Here is a 17,050-nt window from a genome sequence, read left to right on the forward strand (position 1 = left end):
TGTGATGGGAGATTTTACATATAACTTGATAAATGTTTTGTATGTCTTTATTTATAATTTAGGCAAACCAAGTGGTGAGAGGTATTCGTGTTTGCACAACCCCCAACCCTTTTTACGACTGTCTCTTTGTAATTTTATGACAAGATTTGGGGGGATGTGTCTTAAACCAGTTTGATCCCCTACACAAAGCCAGGTTAGCTTAACATATGGTCTTGGGGGGTTGCAGGTGTTAAATGTACTATTGCTCCCATTGGTCTGAGATATGGCTGGTTGGAATTGGCTTGTCTCAGAGGCCTTTAAGTACCATGATGTCCTATTGGTTCTAGGAATTGGAGAGAACATCTATAAATGTACTTGCTCAACCACATTCTCTCTCTCTGACTCACATATGATGAAGAAGCATCTCTCTCTCTAACCAACATATGATGAAGAAGCATCTCTCTTGCTAACCTGTGATGATGAAGACAACACAATGAAGAGCACAGCTCAGCAGCCATATTGAACAGACATGTGGCTGAAAGCTGAGCACCAACGATGCCTTAACTAGAGACATTTTAAGTAACTGCAAGTCTGTGTGCCACCTGAATTACACATCACCATTTTATCAGGTTGTATGGTTGCCAATATTCAAATGTACTTTGCATTTTGTTATTATTTATGAATATTATCAGTAATACATTATTTTATGTGTAACTTAACTCCTGCTTGTCTTTTTACTACATCTAATTGCCTGAGGTTATAGATATAGAAGGGAAGGTGGGGATAAGTTATATACAGTGGTAAGTCTGTGAGATTAGGCATTCTAAGGCTACATATTAATAATACAATAGGGAAAGTAGAGCAATATATATATTACTCTACCAAGATAAAACAATTGGCGTAGTCGGGTAGGATTTTGGGTAACCAAGTTTTGCACCCTGTTTGCAAATACTGTTTTGATGTATGTGTTTGTTTATGTATGTGAATTTTAGGGCACCCAGTGTACAAATGCGGTGGAAGTAAAACTTGTTTGGTTGCTGAATGGAATATAACCAACAAAGTGTAGAGACTTCATGTGTGTCACAAGGACACCCGCATGTTTGTTAGTGCTGGTCGTAGTGAGTCCCTAATTAAAGTGCTAGGGAGTGGTGAAAGATGCATGCGTCATTCATACGGCATTTAAGTGGTTAAAGTGCTAGGGAGTGATGGGACATGCATTCGTCATTCATACGGTACTTATTCGTTTAGAATCTTTGTGTATGTATGTGTATGTTTGCTTACAGGGGCAAAAGTAGGCCAACCCATAACGAATTTGGCAAATTGTATTAGAGAAAATTGTAGACTTAGAAATGCCTAAGTTCATTTTAAAGTCAGCCATCTTCCAGTGGAGTGGCAGAGGGAAGCAGGCTAAAGCTAGGAAACCTGTAGTTCAGGTAGAAAAAGCAGAAGCTGAGCTGAGTGTGCCACAAAATGGAAGGGGCTGGAAGGATTAAAAGCAAGAAAACAGAGATCAGGTTTAAAGAAGACAGCTGCTGTTATAAGAGGTTTACTAGCTTGTATTATTGGTAATAAGGAAGATCATGATAAGGAAGAAAATAGCAAAGTGAATGAAAGTGAAAGTTGTGGAATGTTGAGTGAGAGTTTTGAAAGATGTAACAGTTGGTGTGATAATTGTGAAGTGTTAGCATGTAGAACATCCGCTGCTAAAGTAGAAAGCAGTGAAAGAAGTGGAAAAAAGAGAAAACCACCCATGGTAAAAGTTAGGGCAACAGTAACCAGATCAGACTGGAACCCTAAAACATGGGTGGGTGACTTACATGAGACAGATGAGTGCTCAGATAAAGAGTGTGAATGTGAGTGTGAGGAAAAGGAGAGAGATGAAAGGGAAAACAGCAAGGGTGTTTTCTTCCTTTATTCTCCACTGCACCACAATCTCCAAGTAATTCTGAGGCCTGTCCAGTATTTAAAGAGCATGCTACACTGATAGGTATTTCACCACTGTTAGGAAAGGTAACCAGTGCTGCATTGAAATTTGATTTAGGACAAAGAGATCAGATAGAAGGCAGAGGAGCTGGTGAGTGTGAATGGCAATTGTTGACTAGAGGGCATGAACTGGATATTGGCTTAAGGATACTGAGTAAAGAAAGTGTGGAATTTAAACAAAGAACAATGGAAATGAAAGGAATTCAAGTGCTTGTGTGTGAAAGGTCTGAATGTGCTAGTGCAAGAATGGCTGAGTTGGAAAGAAAGTGCACCAGTTTAGGAGTTGGTTTGAATGAAACAGGACAAGCCAAAGAACAAAGGATGGGGGATGGTGCAGCAGGAAGCTCAGCTAGCAAGTCAGGAATGCACAGGGGTGTGAAGGTCCTAACAGCTGTGCTGGGGCCAGCAGTAATTAAAAAGCACACACACTTAGGTTCAGTAATTCGAAACCTGACTGACCAGTTGTTCAAAAAGACAGCCTATGACTCTCCATGCAATAAAATGGAGAAAAGTGAGCTGGTCTTTAGTAAAGAACACAGGTCAGTTTTAGCAGAAATGCTGGATTTAGAACTTGGGTTCTGGAGAAGTTTCAGCCCACACTTTCAGGTAGTAGTTACCATACAATAAAAAAAGGACACACAGGCAATGAAAAAAAATAGAAGGGTAGCGCAGGAAGACAGGAAATGGAAAACAGTTATTTCTGTTTCAATTTTCTGGCCTTTTGCAATAGTGCTACTTCTATTGTAAGGTTTTTATGGACTTTGGTTTGGTGCAGGTAATAAATAGTGAAGGCAATTAGCAGAGTAAAATCCATGCAGGAGATTGGGTTACCATTGGCACATTGGAGTGGCATGGCACTACCGTGCTAAGCTGTTCCAATGAATGCCTAGAAGCAAAGTTTGAGTTTGGCACCAGGTCGACAGCCAAGAAAATGAGATGGACAGAAACTGCTTTGTCACCTTCCATTTTGCAGACCTGCCTACATAGCAGAATGAAGAAAAGACAACACGTAAAGACTAAAGACAAAGACATGAAGAAGAACTGAAGAGACATCAAGAAAAGACACTTACTGGGGTTTAAGTGAGTAACAAGTCCACAAGTCATGCAATAATAGGACTAGTCACAATAGCTATAGTTTAAAAGGAAAGGTTTGTTCATTACTGCAGCAAATTTATATTCCAAGGGGTGGAAACTGAACAAACCAGTTAGGAATGCCAAAATAAGGGGATTCATTTTGGGCTCATAAAGTATACATCCTGGGTATTAATTAATTAAGTGGGATAATTAATATAAGAAAAAGTATACTGAGCAAATTGGTGAACTTTTCAGGAAAGCAGGTGCAGCTGGTACATTTGCAAGACATATGGGCTCCGATGTTAGGTATAGTCTAATTGGGAAAATACGGAAGCCCTGCTGAGATTGTCGGCTATGGTGCAGGCACAGGACCAGTGGGCCAATTCTGAACTGAGGTGTTTAGCACAATGAGTATGCATATGGTGAGCAAACAACTCTAGGGGTGGTCTACGGGGGAATGATGAGAGTTGCATACCTGTGATGTCTCATGGTGGTGATGCCAGCCTATACTGGTAAAGGCTGATGGCAGTCAAGAGTTGCACCATGGGTAGGAAAGCACAAGAGGCAACTAAGTCAACCCCAAATGTGTGCAGAGGGACCACAAATGTAGGTTTGTGAACAGTTTATGCAGTGGCACATGTGCTGTCACTTGGGCAGAAGTGGTTGTACTGGCACCTGTGGCATGTTACCTTTCAAATTTTGATGTTAATTGTACAGCTGCATATGCTTAAACAGATAGTTTGGGACAGGGGTCTAATTAGCAGTTAGACAGAGAACAAGTACAGATTAAAAATTCACACAATAGACTAAATTGTAGTGGGCTAGTTTAGTGGAAGGTGTGGACTTGTCTCATTTTGAACCACCAGATCTGATGACATATGAAGACTGCAGAAAGCTAAAGAAACAGTTAAAGCAAACTGGAGCAGATACAAGTCATCAGGAGCGCTTCCAAGTTCTTCAGATTGTCTTTGAAATAAAGAAGATATGTAATGGACAAATGGTCACGGACAACTTTGAACACTGGGAGAGCAAATACTGCCAACAAATGCACAAGTTATGCATCAGACTCTTTAAACAATTTAAAGACATTGTTTATAAAGACATTGTACAAAACATTCATCGGGTGGAGTGTTGTGATGGGAGATTTTGCATATAACTTGATAAATGTTTTGTATGTCTTTATTTATAATTTAGGCAAACCAAGTGGTGAGAGGTATTCATGTTTGCACAACCCCCAACCCTTTTTACGACTGTCTCTTTGTAATTTTATGACAGGATTTGGGGGGATGTGTCTTAAACCAGTTTGATCCCCCACACAAAGCCAGGTTAGCTTAACATATGGTCTTGGGGGGGTTGCAGGTGTTAAATGTACTATTTCTCCCATTGGTCTGAGATATGGCTGTTTGGAATTGGCTTGTCTCAGAGGTCTTTAAGTACCATGATGTCCTATTGGTTCTAGGAATTGGAGAGAACATCTATAAATGTACTTGCTCAACCACATTCTCTCTCTCTCTGACCCACATATTATGAAGAAGCATTTCTCTTACTAACCTGTGATGATGAAGACAACACAATGAAGAGCACAGCTCAGCAGCCATATTGAACAGACATGTGGCTGAAAGCTGAGCACCAACGATGCCTTAACTAGAGACATTTTAAGTAACTGCAAGTCTGTGTGCCACCTGAATTACACATCACCATTTTATCAGGTTGTATGGTTGCCAATATTCAAATGTACTTTGCATTTTGTTATTATCTATGAATATTATCAGTAATACATTATTTTATGTGTAACTTAACTCCTGCTTGTCTTTTTACTACATCTAATTGCCTGAGGTTATAGATATAGAAGAGAAGGTGGGGATAAGTTATATACAATAATACCTTATAAATAGTGGTAAGTCTGTGAGATTAGGCATTCTAAGGCTACATATTAATAATACAATAGGGAAAGTAGAGCAATATATATATTACTACCAAGATAAAACAAGGTAGAACAAATAAAATGTTCCAAAAACCTGCAATACAGATGCCCAATGGCTGTCTGCTTTACCAAACCAACTGCATTACTTCTTTCCCATACAGACTGCCTCAAATTTCAAACTGGCAAATAGTTTTATGAAGCTGACCAGAAAATACGGTTTATTTCCGAAGAGAAATAAAGATTTCCTTCTCTCGAAGTTTGAGAAATAAACTTAAAACAACTTTCAGAGCACAAAAAATGCTTTTTTTAACTGAAGGGCTTAACAATGATCACACTCAGAATGCAATTTCAAAAGTCATTCACCAAGAAAATCTTATTTAATAACCACAGCCAAGACTAAAACAAAAAACAAGTTGACATAAAGAACCAATAGTCAAAAACCGAACACTGACCTTTTCATGCGTATTAGTTCACTGTTTGAACCAGGATCTCGGACAAAGCTGCCGACACCACTGCATTATAATGTATTAACTTATACCGGGAGGAAAAAGGCAAGGTCCCACAGGAACTCATTAACTGCTTGCGGCAGCTTTCAACATGATGCAGTTAGAAATTAAAAATAATTAAATATGTTTTCAATGAAATAAAATTCAAAGTAGTATATAAAATTACATTTTGAAAATTAAAATGACAAGACAGGTTCTTTAAATCTCAACAATGATGCATCTGAAGCACACCTTGATCCTATGCAATATACCTACCAGGCATATGTAGAAGCAAACAATACTCTCATCCACTTGCTCCAAAAAGCCTACTTTCACTTTGGCAAAGCAAGACAATTGTTTGATTTCTCATGTAACTTTGAGAGTCTTCAGAACTGAGTGTCGGAGATGGTAGGCACTTCAAAAATTGTTTTATCTCCCTCTTTCTTTAGACATTACACTGCATTTGTACAACTCCAATTTATGTCACCTATGGAAGTTCTTAAATGACTCCTATAGGTTGCATTGATAAATGAGAAGAAGAGTGCAGAAAGTAGAAGGAGGGCTTTGTCATGTGATGCCACTTGAAGCTTTATCAAGATGAAGGAGTTGCTGGTAGATTTCACGCTCACTGGGTAGTCTTTTGAATCTGCCACAATAATAGGGGAGGGATGTGGAGGAGGTAAAAACTTATAAATACCTGATGGTTCATTTGTGTTGAACTGCTGAACTTATTATGGGTTTGTACATGTAGTAGAGAAATATCTGTTGAGTCTCCTGGTTTGTGAACCTTGTTGCAGAAAAAAAGCAGCCTCTTTGTGACCATGGATTGGGTTTTAAAAATAGGTGATTAAATAATTTAAAAACAAAAAACTGATAAATTGTGCAAAATGTTAATATGACACTGTACAACGTTAATCTAACAATTTCAAGATTGATAGCTATAGATCGGTTGCTCAAGAGTTTTAATTGATAAGAATAATAAAAGTATATGGACAACAAACTTTAATGGAAAACAACAGTATTGTTGTATCATAAACCATATGAATTACTTAATCTATAACACAAGACCGGTTTCTGACTATAACACAAAGTAAATGAACACATTTGATGTCATCTTTGGGACTGAAAAATATTCACTAATTTTTGGATTATTTTGGAATATCAATTATTTCTTTTAAAAGACATTTCAAGGAGAACACATTACTATTCCAGTCACACACTCACCAAGTTATTCAATTAAACTTCAAGCTCCTACTCATTTGTAAACTAACTTTTGAACATTCTTCGAGCTAACCCCTTCACAAACTTCTTCATCACCTCTAAAACAACATTCTCCTTGGATGCTGGAGTCAAGAAGGTTGTCCGCATTTATGCTGTTCTTCATCCAAGAGAGAAGGGGCTATAAAAATCTTCCTTATATTCCTTGTTATACTATTGTAAGATCCAATGCAATCATATATCCAGGAAAGATTACATACAATAATTAAATGGAGGATAATCAGATGTTGTATTTAAGTGCTAATGCAGCTTTAGTCAGACAATTTTCCGAGCTACTCACCTGGAAGGAATAGCTGTTTTCCTCAGCTCTAAACCTTTTTCTTTTTTGAATGCATATTCTTTGATCTTCAGGGCATACATTTCTTCATCTAAAAAAATGTATCTTATTTTTATATCTTGAAACATCCAATATCAATTACAAATTTTACAGAAAATGTTACATCACAAATTACACAGTACGAAAAAAATATGATTAATTCTGCCACAAAAAATGAAGAGAAAGCTCATTGTAGTTGTAGCAGCAGTAGTACAATAGTAGTACAGTGAAATTCTTTTTTGTATGTCTGACCAACATAGTCGCCACTCTCTGCCACCACAATACACAAGAATGTATTTAATAGAAAATTGTGTTTTCCTATGTAAACACACAATTCATGGGCTCAGTATTACTGTACATATGTATTGTGTTTTTAAGATATGTATTTTTGACTGACTTTTTAACCAGCAATGGTAAGTAAAAGAGAACTACATTGACTTGCATACAAGGCAGTGGACAACATACTCATGATTATACACCTTTCCAAAGTAGTGCCATATTTTTATTTAACTAATGTAAGCAAGACAAGGTTGACCTGAAACATCTGAAGCTCATTCCACAGTAATGATCCATTCTGATGCTTACTAATTATAGCCTAGTCAAGGACAGCAAACACAAGACTTTACATAGTGTCTTTTTACATGGACCTATTTAAGGTGCTTTACAAGTATAGAGATAAACTTTTATATAGTAGTGGCATAGCCATGTTATGTGACATGCCCAACATGTCATGAAGAGTCAGAAGTAAGGTCTGAATTTAGCAACATGCAACTTTAAAGCATAATGCCTTAGCCACTAGATCAAACTTACATATATCATAAAACTACAGAAAAATGTTGTTAGCTATTCTGGGCAAATGTACAGTGCACACTGCGAAGGAAAGCAGTGATAGATCACTTAAGGAGAAAAATACAATAATCAGTGAATGAAATAGATTTGTGTTATGTATTATTTTTAAGAAGCCAGTGTAAGTGGTATATTAGGTATTTGTATGTAATGTACGCCGATGTGAATTTTCACATGTATAATATTGTGTCCCTACCCCTGAGCTCTCTCTGCAGCTCTTAAAGTATTTGGGTCTAAACAGTAGCTCCAAAATGGCCATTGTATTAAAGAGTCTCCACCCATGTCTAGAACTTATATTGCCAAGCAAGAGAGAAATGTCTTCTTTCCAATACTTTGTGACCTTGTTCGTTCATAAGTAACCCGGATCCAAATTTCAGTTGCTTGATTCTGTATGAATTACTTTTCCACAAGTGAAATTTCTTTTTAAATAATGTTGGCACACTTAAGGCTGCAGGGCAATCTTTTACCGTTCATTGTTATGAGCAATATAATAAAAACACAAACTGTAATGTTGTTCATTTACCTGTTTTAAAATTTCACACCTTGGAAAAAGTGTCAGCGAAGAATCATTCACAGTTACTTGCATAAAAGATATTTCACAAACAGCTATATATACTGCTTTAAAATTTAAAGGGCACAAATGTTTTGTGCTTTTGCGTTAATGCAAATTGACTTGCTGTGTTGTGTTAGTCAAATGATTCTGAATTTAGGAAAATACCAGGAAAGGCCAGTATACTTTTAATCCTCAATATATCTGCTAAAGCTCAGCCTAGCAGCTGAATATCAGCATTCGATCAAATCAACTGGCATGAAATGGCTTCCTATTCTTGTCATTCCATCCATTCTCTAAGAATGTATTCTCCTGGTCATTGTAATGTGGCATTATTTCCAATTTATTCTCTTAAAATTATAATGTTCCTTTTGTATTCCTTTCTGTAATGCTTTCCAAAAATATTCAGCCCTGTAAAATATTTTAAAATGACTGGTGGATTACAAAGGATACATCTAATCTTGTTTAAATCATTGTTTACACTGTAGACCAACATACGCAAGAAGAAAAATGTCAGAAACAACATGTAACAATTTTATTGACAAGTTTAGTTTTTTGTCAGCAAATATCATAAATAAAGTCAGTTTAGAAACATAGTAAAATTAATGTTTTCTACAAAGAAAAGCTAGTTCCATAATTCTTATTATGACTGTAAAGCTTTGCTATCAGGCTATTCAGATTGTTTTCTTACTGCCCTACTTTAAACGGTAAATGCTGCAGCACTGCTTTTAGCAAAATAGAAAATATAAATGCATATTCAGGCAGTATAACCTGACTAAATCTGAATTTTAAGGAGATGGTATATTCTCCATATGTTTGCGTGGGTATTTCCAGTTTTCTTCTCACATCGCAAAAAGAATGTGTATTAGGTTGATTGGCAACTGTATGTTGGATTTGTTTGAGTAAGTGAGGGTATTTTATGAGAGTGCCCTGTCCATTGGTTCTTGTTTAGCTCCTGGTGCTGATCCTTGAACGTTGGCGATGCACATACGTTTGCTTCCAGTTACATTTACAAACAATTGAAAGCACCAAGGTGGCACAGTACTTGGACTGGAATTCTGTGTTGCTTTTTATATGGAGCTTCCTGTGACAATGTGGTCACAATTTATGGAACTTGTAAAAGTTGTCTTTTGTTTTAGTTTTATTCTCTCAGTCACGTTCACGCTCTTCTTCCCCCACTCCTGATCTGACCCTAACTAACAGCGTCATCATAAATTTACACCCGATCTGACGCTGTTAGTTTTCAAATAGTATTGCATTAATGCGATGATGTTTTTTTGATGACACAGATTTTGTGGGCAAGCACAGCTGCAACACCATTGTTAAGTTTGCTGAAGACACAGTGGTCATAGGCTTCATTTTTAACAACAATGAGGATGCGTCCCTTGGCAAGGTAGAGAACCTGGCAGGATGGTGCCAAGTTCATAACCTCTAACTGAATAACAGCAAGACCAAAGAACCAGAGGTGGACTTCAGGCAGAAGCAGCAGCAGATCTATTGCCCCATCAGCAAAAATGGAGTTCCTATTGAGAGGGTGAGTGGCTTCAAGTACCTGGGTGTATACAACACTGAGGACCTAACATGAACCCAGCACACACAAACTCAGGTCAGGAAGGCAAGATAATGTCTTTATCTCCTGAGGTGGCTGAGGAAATTCAAGGTCTTGCCAATCATTCTGAAAACGTTTTAAACCAGCGCCATAGCGAGCATTCTAACACGGAGCTGTACATCATGTTTGGGATTTGCTTAGTCCAAGATCACAAAGCTCCACAGAGAGTGGTGAGTGCAGCACAGTGCATTTTAAGGTCAGCAGTGCTTCACTTTAACTTACTTCACAGCCACTTTATACTTTTCACTGTTTTTACTGTTTCAGATTTCAGATTTTAATTTAACTTAAATTAATGTAATTAATTTTAGTTAATTTTGTTAAATTGTATTATCTTTTTCTTAATTTTATTATTTATTCTATTGTGTGTTTGCTTTTGTTTTGAACAATCTTGGAGTAGGCTAGCTTTTTCATTTCACCGCACATTGTAACTATATAACTGTGTGTGTGACAAATACAATCTTGAATCTTGAAAAAGAACTGAGTCTTCCACCACCATCATGATTGAGTTATATGTGTGGTATAGAAGAGCTCAAGATACTGAATAGCAACACAAGAACAGTGTCATCTGAGAAACTGAACATCTCGCAAAATTAGGTTGTATGGTGTGGATTGTTTAATTTGCTTTCATTTTGACATAGAAGTTTGTTTAATATTCATATTTTAAACATTATAATATTAAATTGAATTAATTGCCTGATTCTATGGATAGCATTTCAATTAACTCTAACACAAGGGACTAAGTGTTTTAGATAGGTCAGTAGGTGAGGGGCAAGGCACTTAAAGATTTCGATACAGTACACAGAATAAAGTGCGGGCTGTATAGAATTACTATGGTAGTACAATATAGAATAAAGTGTAGGCTGTATAGAATGGATACAGTAGCATGATATAGAATAAAGTAAGGGCTGTACAGTATATCCTAAGAGCATCAGTGGTCAGGGTAAAAGAAAATTAGACAATAAACTGTAGGTCCACTTTAAAATAGATTTTCTTCAAGTAAGAGAAGGCATCTTTTATGGAGAGATGTCACAAAAGAAGCCTATCCATGATAAAACACATGCCCAATTTTGCTTAATAATGTCTTTGACGCTAAAGCACTTAATTATTTTCATCTTATACCATAAACTGCCTTGTATGTAGCACTTTGTGACGATGTGCTGGAGGAATGCTGCAGTTACACGTAGGGGTCCACAAATATCAAATATTTTTTTAATTTATTCTATTACCTATCTTTGACAGGTAATGTAGCTAGTAATAAAAAGCTATAAAAGAGTAATCAAATTGATCTTTCATCTGACAAAGACAATATGCAGTTTATTCTTTTTCAATATGTCACCACAAACTTCAATATGAGTAATCTCTCAAACAAAACGTTCCGCAGTATACCACCGTTGTAAAATTTGAGATTTTGAAAATAATAAGTCAGTGGTAATAAATTGCATTATATATATATTATAATAATACTGGGGCTTTATGTGATATTTGTACATTACTATGTGCCAAAATGAAATGTATAAATTGTATTTATTTTGTTTTTTATGAAAACAAATGAGAAAGTTTTCATTACCTTCATTATTTCTCAGAATTTTAAACTCATCTTCCAGACATTTCAATGCACTCAGATCTGCCTGATTTTCCAGGTCTTGATCCTCTTTACCAGTGCAATCGATAGACTGAATTTCAGAAATTTCCAGAGCTGCTCTTGACATTGGTCTTGCTTCAGTATAATTTGGTTTTGGAGCCAGTGCTGACTGAGTTAATCTGGATGCCAAGATTGGTCTGGGAGACACAGGTGTATTACCTTAAATGATGAAAGGAAAAACAAACAAATAAATAGATAACTACACAATTCATGTTTACTTTATCACAAATCACATTTCAAATCAATTCAAGGTGATTCCTAACATGTCAGAATACATAAGATAGCTAGAGATATTACATTTTAATGATATCCATGATATGTGCAACTTCTAATCTCCAACAAAAACACATGTTTGAACATCAGTTAACAATCAATACACAGAAAAAAACACTATTGAGGTAGCAATGGAGAGATTATTGGAAATGAAATGCCACTAAATTTGGATTATTGAGAATTTCAAGTTCAACAAATAAATATTGCAGATTCTTTCCTGTCATCCTGATAATTTTTCTACATTTACCTAACAAAAAAGATCACATCTGTTGTTCCCTTCTTGGGCATTAACCCAAACTGCATTTCACTAATTTCCCTGAATCCCTGATCCTTTTCTCTAGAGCTTTCTCAACCACCTTCGTTACCTGCTCCAATATCTTCACCATTCCATGCAACCCATATTTCAATAGGTCAGACTTTCCACTGTATACTTGAATGAGCACACTTCTTTGTTGCACATTCCTATCAGTCATTTAACTTCAAGACCACCTTCTGTCTTCAGTATTTATTACAAAACCCCAGTTGGGCTTGTTGCTATAACCATCTCCATCTTTTGTAACACTTGTACGTCCTCCTTTTTTGAAAGTATATAGTTCATTCCTTTTATTTTTCATTTTGAACATCATTATCCAACTCATTCTCCTCAATTAGCATCTTCTGCATGAAAAATTGCTTTGATAAATGTTTCAAGTGCCACAACCTCCGTAAAACTCTTTGATAGCTGTGGCTAAAATAGTTTATGGTCAAAGTGTGCCTGGTTCAAGATGAACTTTGTCTGCAGTTCATGTGACATATGTGACAAATAAATTCTGGATTTTAAGTAGTTAATCATTCCTCAGTTGCATCCACACGCTAGCATTAATAAACAAAAGGTTCAGGTTCAACAAGCAAGAACAAACACAAAATTCCAAAATAAGCTTCCACCTTTGTGTTGCTGAGAACATCCTGGATACAAGAGTGCCTAGAGAAAGTGTATCCATTGATTTTTAAAGCCACCTTGATACACTAGAGGATTGTATGGGTCCTGGGTGTTCCCAGGACACCAGTTCATTTATAGAAATACTTTTACGCAGTTCAAGTGACTAGAACCACATCAGTTCACAGGTATCAGATTTTTTAATATTACATTTTGGATTGTTAATGGCAACACAGAAAACTTCACATTTGGGAACTGATCAAAGAACCAAGCGCTGTTAGGTTTTAATGACATAAATAAAAGTATAATATATAAGTAAAATTTAACATAAACATAAAATCACATTCACATTTGTCCATTAGATAATTGCATTCTTTAACCACTGTATATTTTCTTTCAATTAAATATTCTCAATCATTAAAAGAAATTAAAAAGTTAAAATTCTCAATCATTACAAGAAATTAAAAAATGCTTGAAAGTATGGTAAATTAAGACAACATTATGTCTTACAACAGAGGCAATAATAATTATGAGTAATCATTAACTTATGCATCCTTACCAGCAGAAGTTTGATAATATCTAGGTGATGTTAACCTTTTAGGGATGATTTTGTTTGAAAGACTGCTTGACGGTCTAGGCTGAGAACTGGTAATGACATTACTAACCAATAATTCGTCAGCATATTCACTTAAACTGCTACCAGGTCTCCAGTCTGCACTTCCTATTGAGGAAAAAAGAAAGGACAGATGCAGTGTATATTATAATCTGCACAAACGTATCAGCTATATAGGCCAGAACTCTCAAAGTTATAATATGGTCTTACAAGCAGAAAACAAAACCACATATTTTCCAGTCTAATCGAACAATTTATACAAAGGATACATAACTCCTTTTTATTAGTTTTTTGGTGTTATTTCAGTGTTTTATTTGGAGTTTTAATTTTACGTAATTTGTGTTTATAATTATTGCAGTGGACGTACAGGTGAAAATTCAAATTATAAGAATAAACTGAATTGAATTTAGCCTTAAGTTTAAATGTCAGGCAATGCTACTCATTCACATATCACTGATGAACAAGGATAACTAAAAGAAGGATATCAGTCAAGCATGACACTGTTATAGTATGACAAAGGCACCATCTGAGGATGCAAGGTATGCCCTTTGTATTCAATGTGTGTCTCCCTTCAATGGATTACTGCTGGCTTTACTGTGTTAGTATATTTTAGATTGCCTATAAGGTAAGGCTTTGAATATTTTTGTGGTTGAAACAGTCTGCTGTAAAACAGCAAGGACAAAAGCATTTGCCCTACTTGTTTGAAAAACATCTTTCTTTTGTTTAAGAACTTGTATCAGTTATACTATGAACCCGCCTTTACACAGAGTCTTTAATAGTTTCACCTGACAAGAAAAAAATCAAGTGACAGTATAAAAAGAAAGAAAGAGCTTTGCAGGTAGTTATGGTAAACTCATATATAAAGAAAATTCTACAAAGCCGAAGAACTGAAATAAGAATAATATAAAGATAAAGAGAATAGAAGAATTAAAATGAAATCTGTATAAATATGACATCATCTACTTTGTTATTATAGGCGGTCATTACCAGAAAAAAAAAACTTCTGACAGAATATGGCAGGTGTGTGTAGCTTTTGGATAATAAACAGTCAGCCTTTATTTTTGCCAAAAATGAAAAGGAAGACCTCCCAATGGTGTCCTGTATGATATGTCTGCATTTAGTATTTCTTGGTGAACTGCTACCCTTTTCTACTTATAACATACCAAACATTGGAGTTCAAGGATGAAAGTACAGATTTTTACAATATGGAGCAATGCGGAGTTCAATGAATTGTTTGGGAGTGTCTGCTTTTAAACATATTAACTTGAAATATGTGGTATATTTGTGATAGAATATCCTCTTGGTGGTTGGAGTGGCTTTGATTCAGCTCCTCATTCCAACTATGGCGTTGTTAAAGCTGTTTCATTACAGTAACCCGAGGAACTCTGCTTGGGTGGTAGAGTGTCCAGACCAAGAGACAAAAATTAGAACATAAAGACTAAGAAAAAAAGTTATGCTCTCTTACACTATTAACTTTACCTAAGAAATCTAAATGCAGGTAGAATGAGGGGGAAATATAATATACTTCACACACACAAATACAATATATTCCTCCATCCATCCATTTTCCAACCCGCTGAATCCGAACACAGGGTCATGGGGGTCTGCTGGAGCCAATCCCAGTCAACACAGGGCACAATGCAGGAACCAATCCCAGGCAGGGTGCCAACCACCGCAGGACACACACAAATACACACCAAGGCCAATTTAGAATCGCCAATGCACCTAACCTCCAGTGGATCAAGTCCTATCTGACTGATAGGCAAGAGTTTGTTAGACTTGGCAACAGCAGGTCCAGCTCAGCGCCAGTCACACAAGGAACTCCTCAGGGCTCTGTCCTCGGCCCTCTTCTCTTCTGTATTTATATGCTTCCCCTTGGCCATATTATTTGTAGCTATGGACTGGGCTATCATATTTATGCAGATGATACTCAACTCTACTTCAATGTTAAAAGTGGAACTTCATCAGAGCTTTCTCAGCTCACAACCTGCCTTAGTGAAATTAAAACCTGGATGGAGCAGAACTCTTTAAAATTTAAACTGCAACAAAACTGAACTCCTGCAAATTGGGACTAAAATGCAACTTAATAAAATGAGCTCCTTCCCAGTCAATCTTGGCGGTGATCTCATCAGACCTGCCTCTACTGCAAAGAATCTTGGGTGTCATTTTTGATTCCTCCCTTTCTCACTCCACCCACATAAATCACATTAAGAAACTTTATTACTTTCACCTCCGTAACATATCCCATGTTCGCTCCTTCCTCTCCTTTTCTAATGCTGAGAAACTGATCCATGCTTTTATCACATCCCGCATAGATTCTTGTAACTCGCTGTTGGCAGGTGCCCCTTCTAATCTTCTATCTCTGCTCCAGCTTATTCAAAACTCAGCTGCAAGAGTCCTTACTCGAACCAGCAGCAGCGAGCACATCACACCCATCCTGCTCCGTCTTCACTGGCTCCCTGTGTCTTACAGAATCGAATATAAAATCCTACTAATAACCTACAAAGCCTTAAATAACCTCGCGCCAAACTACATCCGTGACCTTCTCCATCACTATGTGCCTGCCCGCTCACTAAGGTCCTCTGATTCTGGCAATCTTGTTGTGCCCCACACTAATCTTCACTCCATGGGTGACAGGGTCTTCAGCTGTATAGCGCCCAGACTCTGGAATGACCTACCGAAATTAATCAGGTCAGCTGACTTCATGAATTCTTTTAAAAAACAACTCAAAACTCATCTGTTCAGGAAGGCTTTTAGCTCTACTTGACTTTATTCCCCTTCTCTCAGTTTACCTCTCTGTCAAGATGCTCATGTAACCTGTATGTGTGTGTGCTAGACCATCAATTCTGTTGTCTGTTAGGCTTTCTCTGAATTTACTGTCTTAATCTTCTTTATTTATTTATTTGGTTTGTACAATGCTATACACTGTATACCCTGCCGTTCTTTCTTATATTCTGTAAGTGCCTTGAGCATGGGAAAGGCACTATATAAATAAAATGTATTATTATTAACCTGCATGTCTTTGGACTGTGGGAGGAAACCGGAGCGCCCGGAGGAAACCCACGCAGACACAGGGAGAACATGCAAACTCCACACAGGGAGGACTCGGGAAGCAAACCCAGGTCTCCTAACTGCGAGGCAGCAGCGCTGCCACTGCGCCGCCCATACAGTATATCTCTCTATTATAAAAGAAAATCTTGAGACAAGACTATTGCCAAGAGATTTTTTCAAGTCCCACCCTCCTCTCAACCATTTCCAGTTAATGGCCCATGCCTATGGTCCTCTCATTTCTTATTTGTGAGACACAGTTCCTGCACTCTCAGCTCTAATAAATTTTTATGTTTTCCTCAGTTTAAGTTCCCAATAAAAGAAGACTTATAATGTTGAAGTCTTATTGAAGAATTTCATCCTGAGAGGTTATCAACAGAAGAAATGAGTACACAGGCAATCCTAGCACAGAGAAATGATGAATTCAAATTAATTAACGTGAAAATTGTTGATCAGTTACATGCCAAATTGGTTAAATAAGTATCAATAGACTATGCTGAAACAGTTGGTGGTG

At 36.8% G+C, this 17,050-nt stretch overlaps 1 protein-coding gene across 5 annotated transcripts in view; it reads right to left on the reverse strand.

Moving 5' to 3' along the window:
- The window catches only part of zbbx (zinc finger, B-box domain containing), a 148,974-nt gene that overhangs the window by 39,341 nt on the left and 92,583 nt on the right, over positions 1 to 17,050 (reverse strand). For all 5 annotated transcript variants that reach the window (XR_005634112.1, XR_005634113.1, XM_039756909.1 and 2 more), the window contains exons 17-19: positions 13,435 to 13,596; positions 11,612 to 11,845; positions 7,004 to 7,091 (exon numbers count right to left, since the gene is read on the reverse strand). Coding sequence is in view for 3 of the 5 variants with exons in the window: in XM_039756909.1 (XP_039612843.1) it covers positions 7,004 to 7,091; positions 11,612 to 11,845; positions 13,435 to 13,596 (484 nt within the window). In the remaining 2 variants the exon portion in view is untranslated. The remainder of the gene's footprint in view (positions 1 to 7,003; positions 7,092 to 11,611; positions 11,846 to 13,434; positions 13,597 to 17,050) is intronic.

Source organism: Polypterus senegalus, chromosome 1, assembly GCF_016835505.1.
Source record: "Polypterus senegalus isolate Bchr_013 chromosome 1, ASM1683550v1, whole genome shotgun sequence".
NCBI classification, from domain to species: domain Eukaryota; kingdom Metazoa; phylum Chordata; class Cladistia; order Polypteriformes; family Polypteridae; genus Polypterus; species Polypterus senegalus.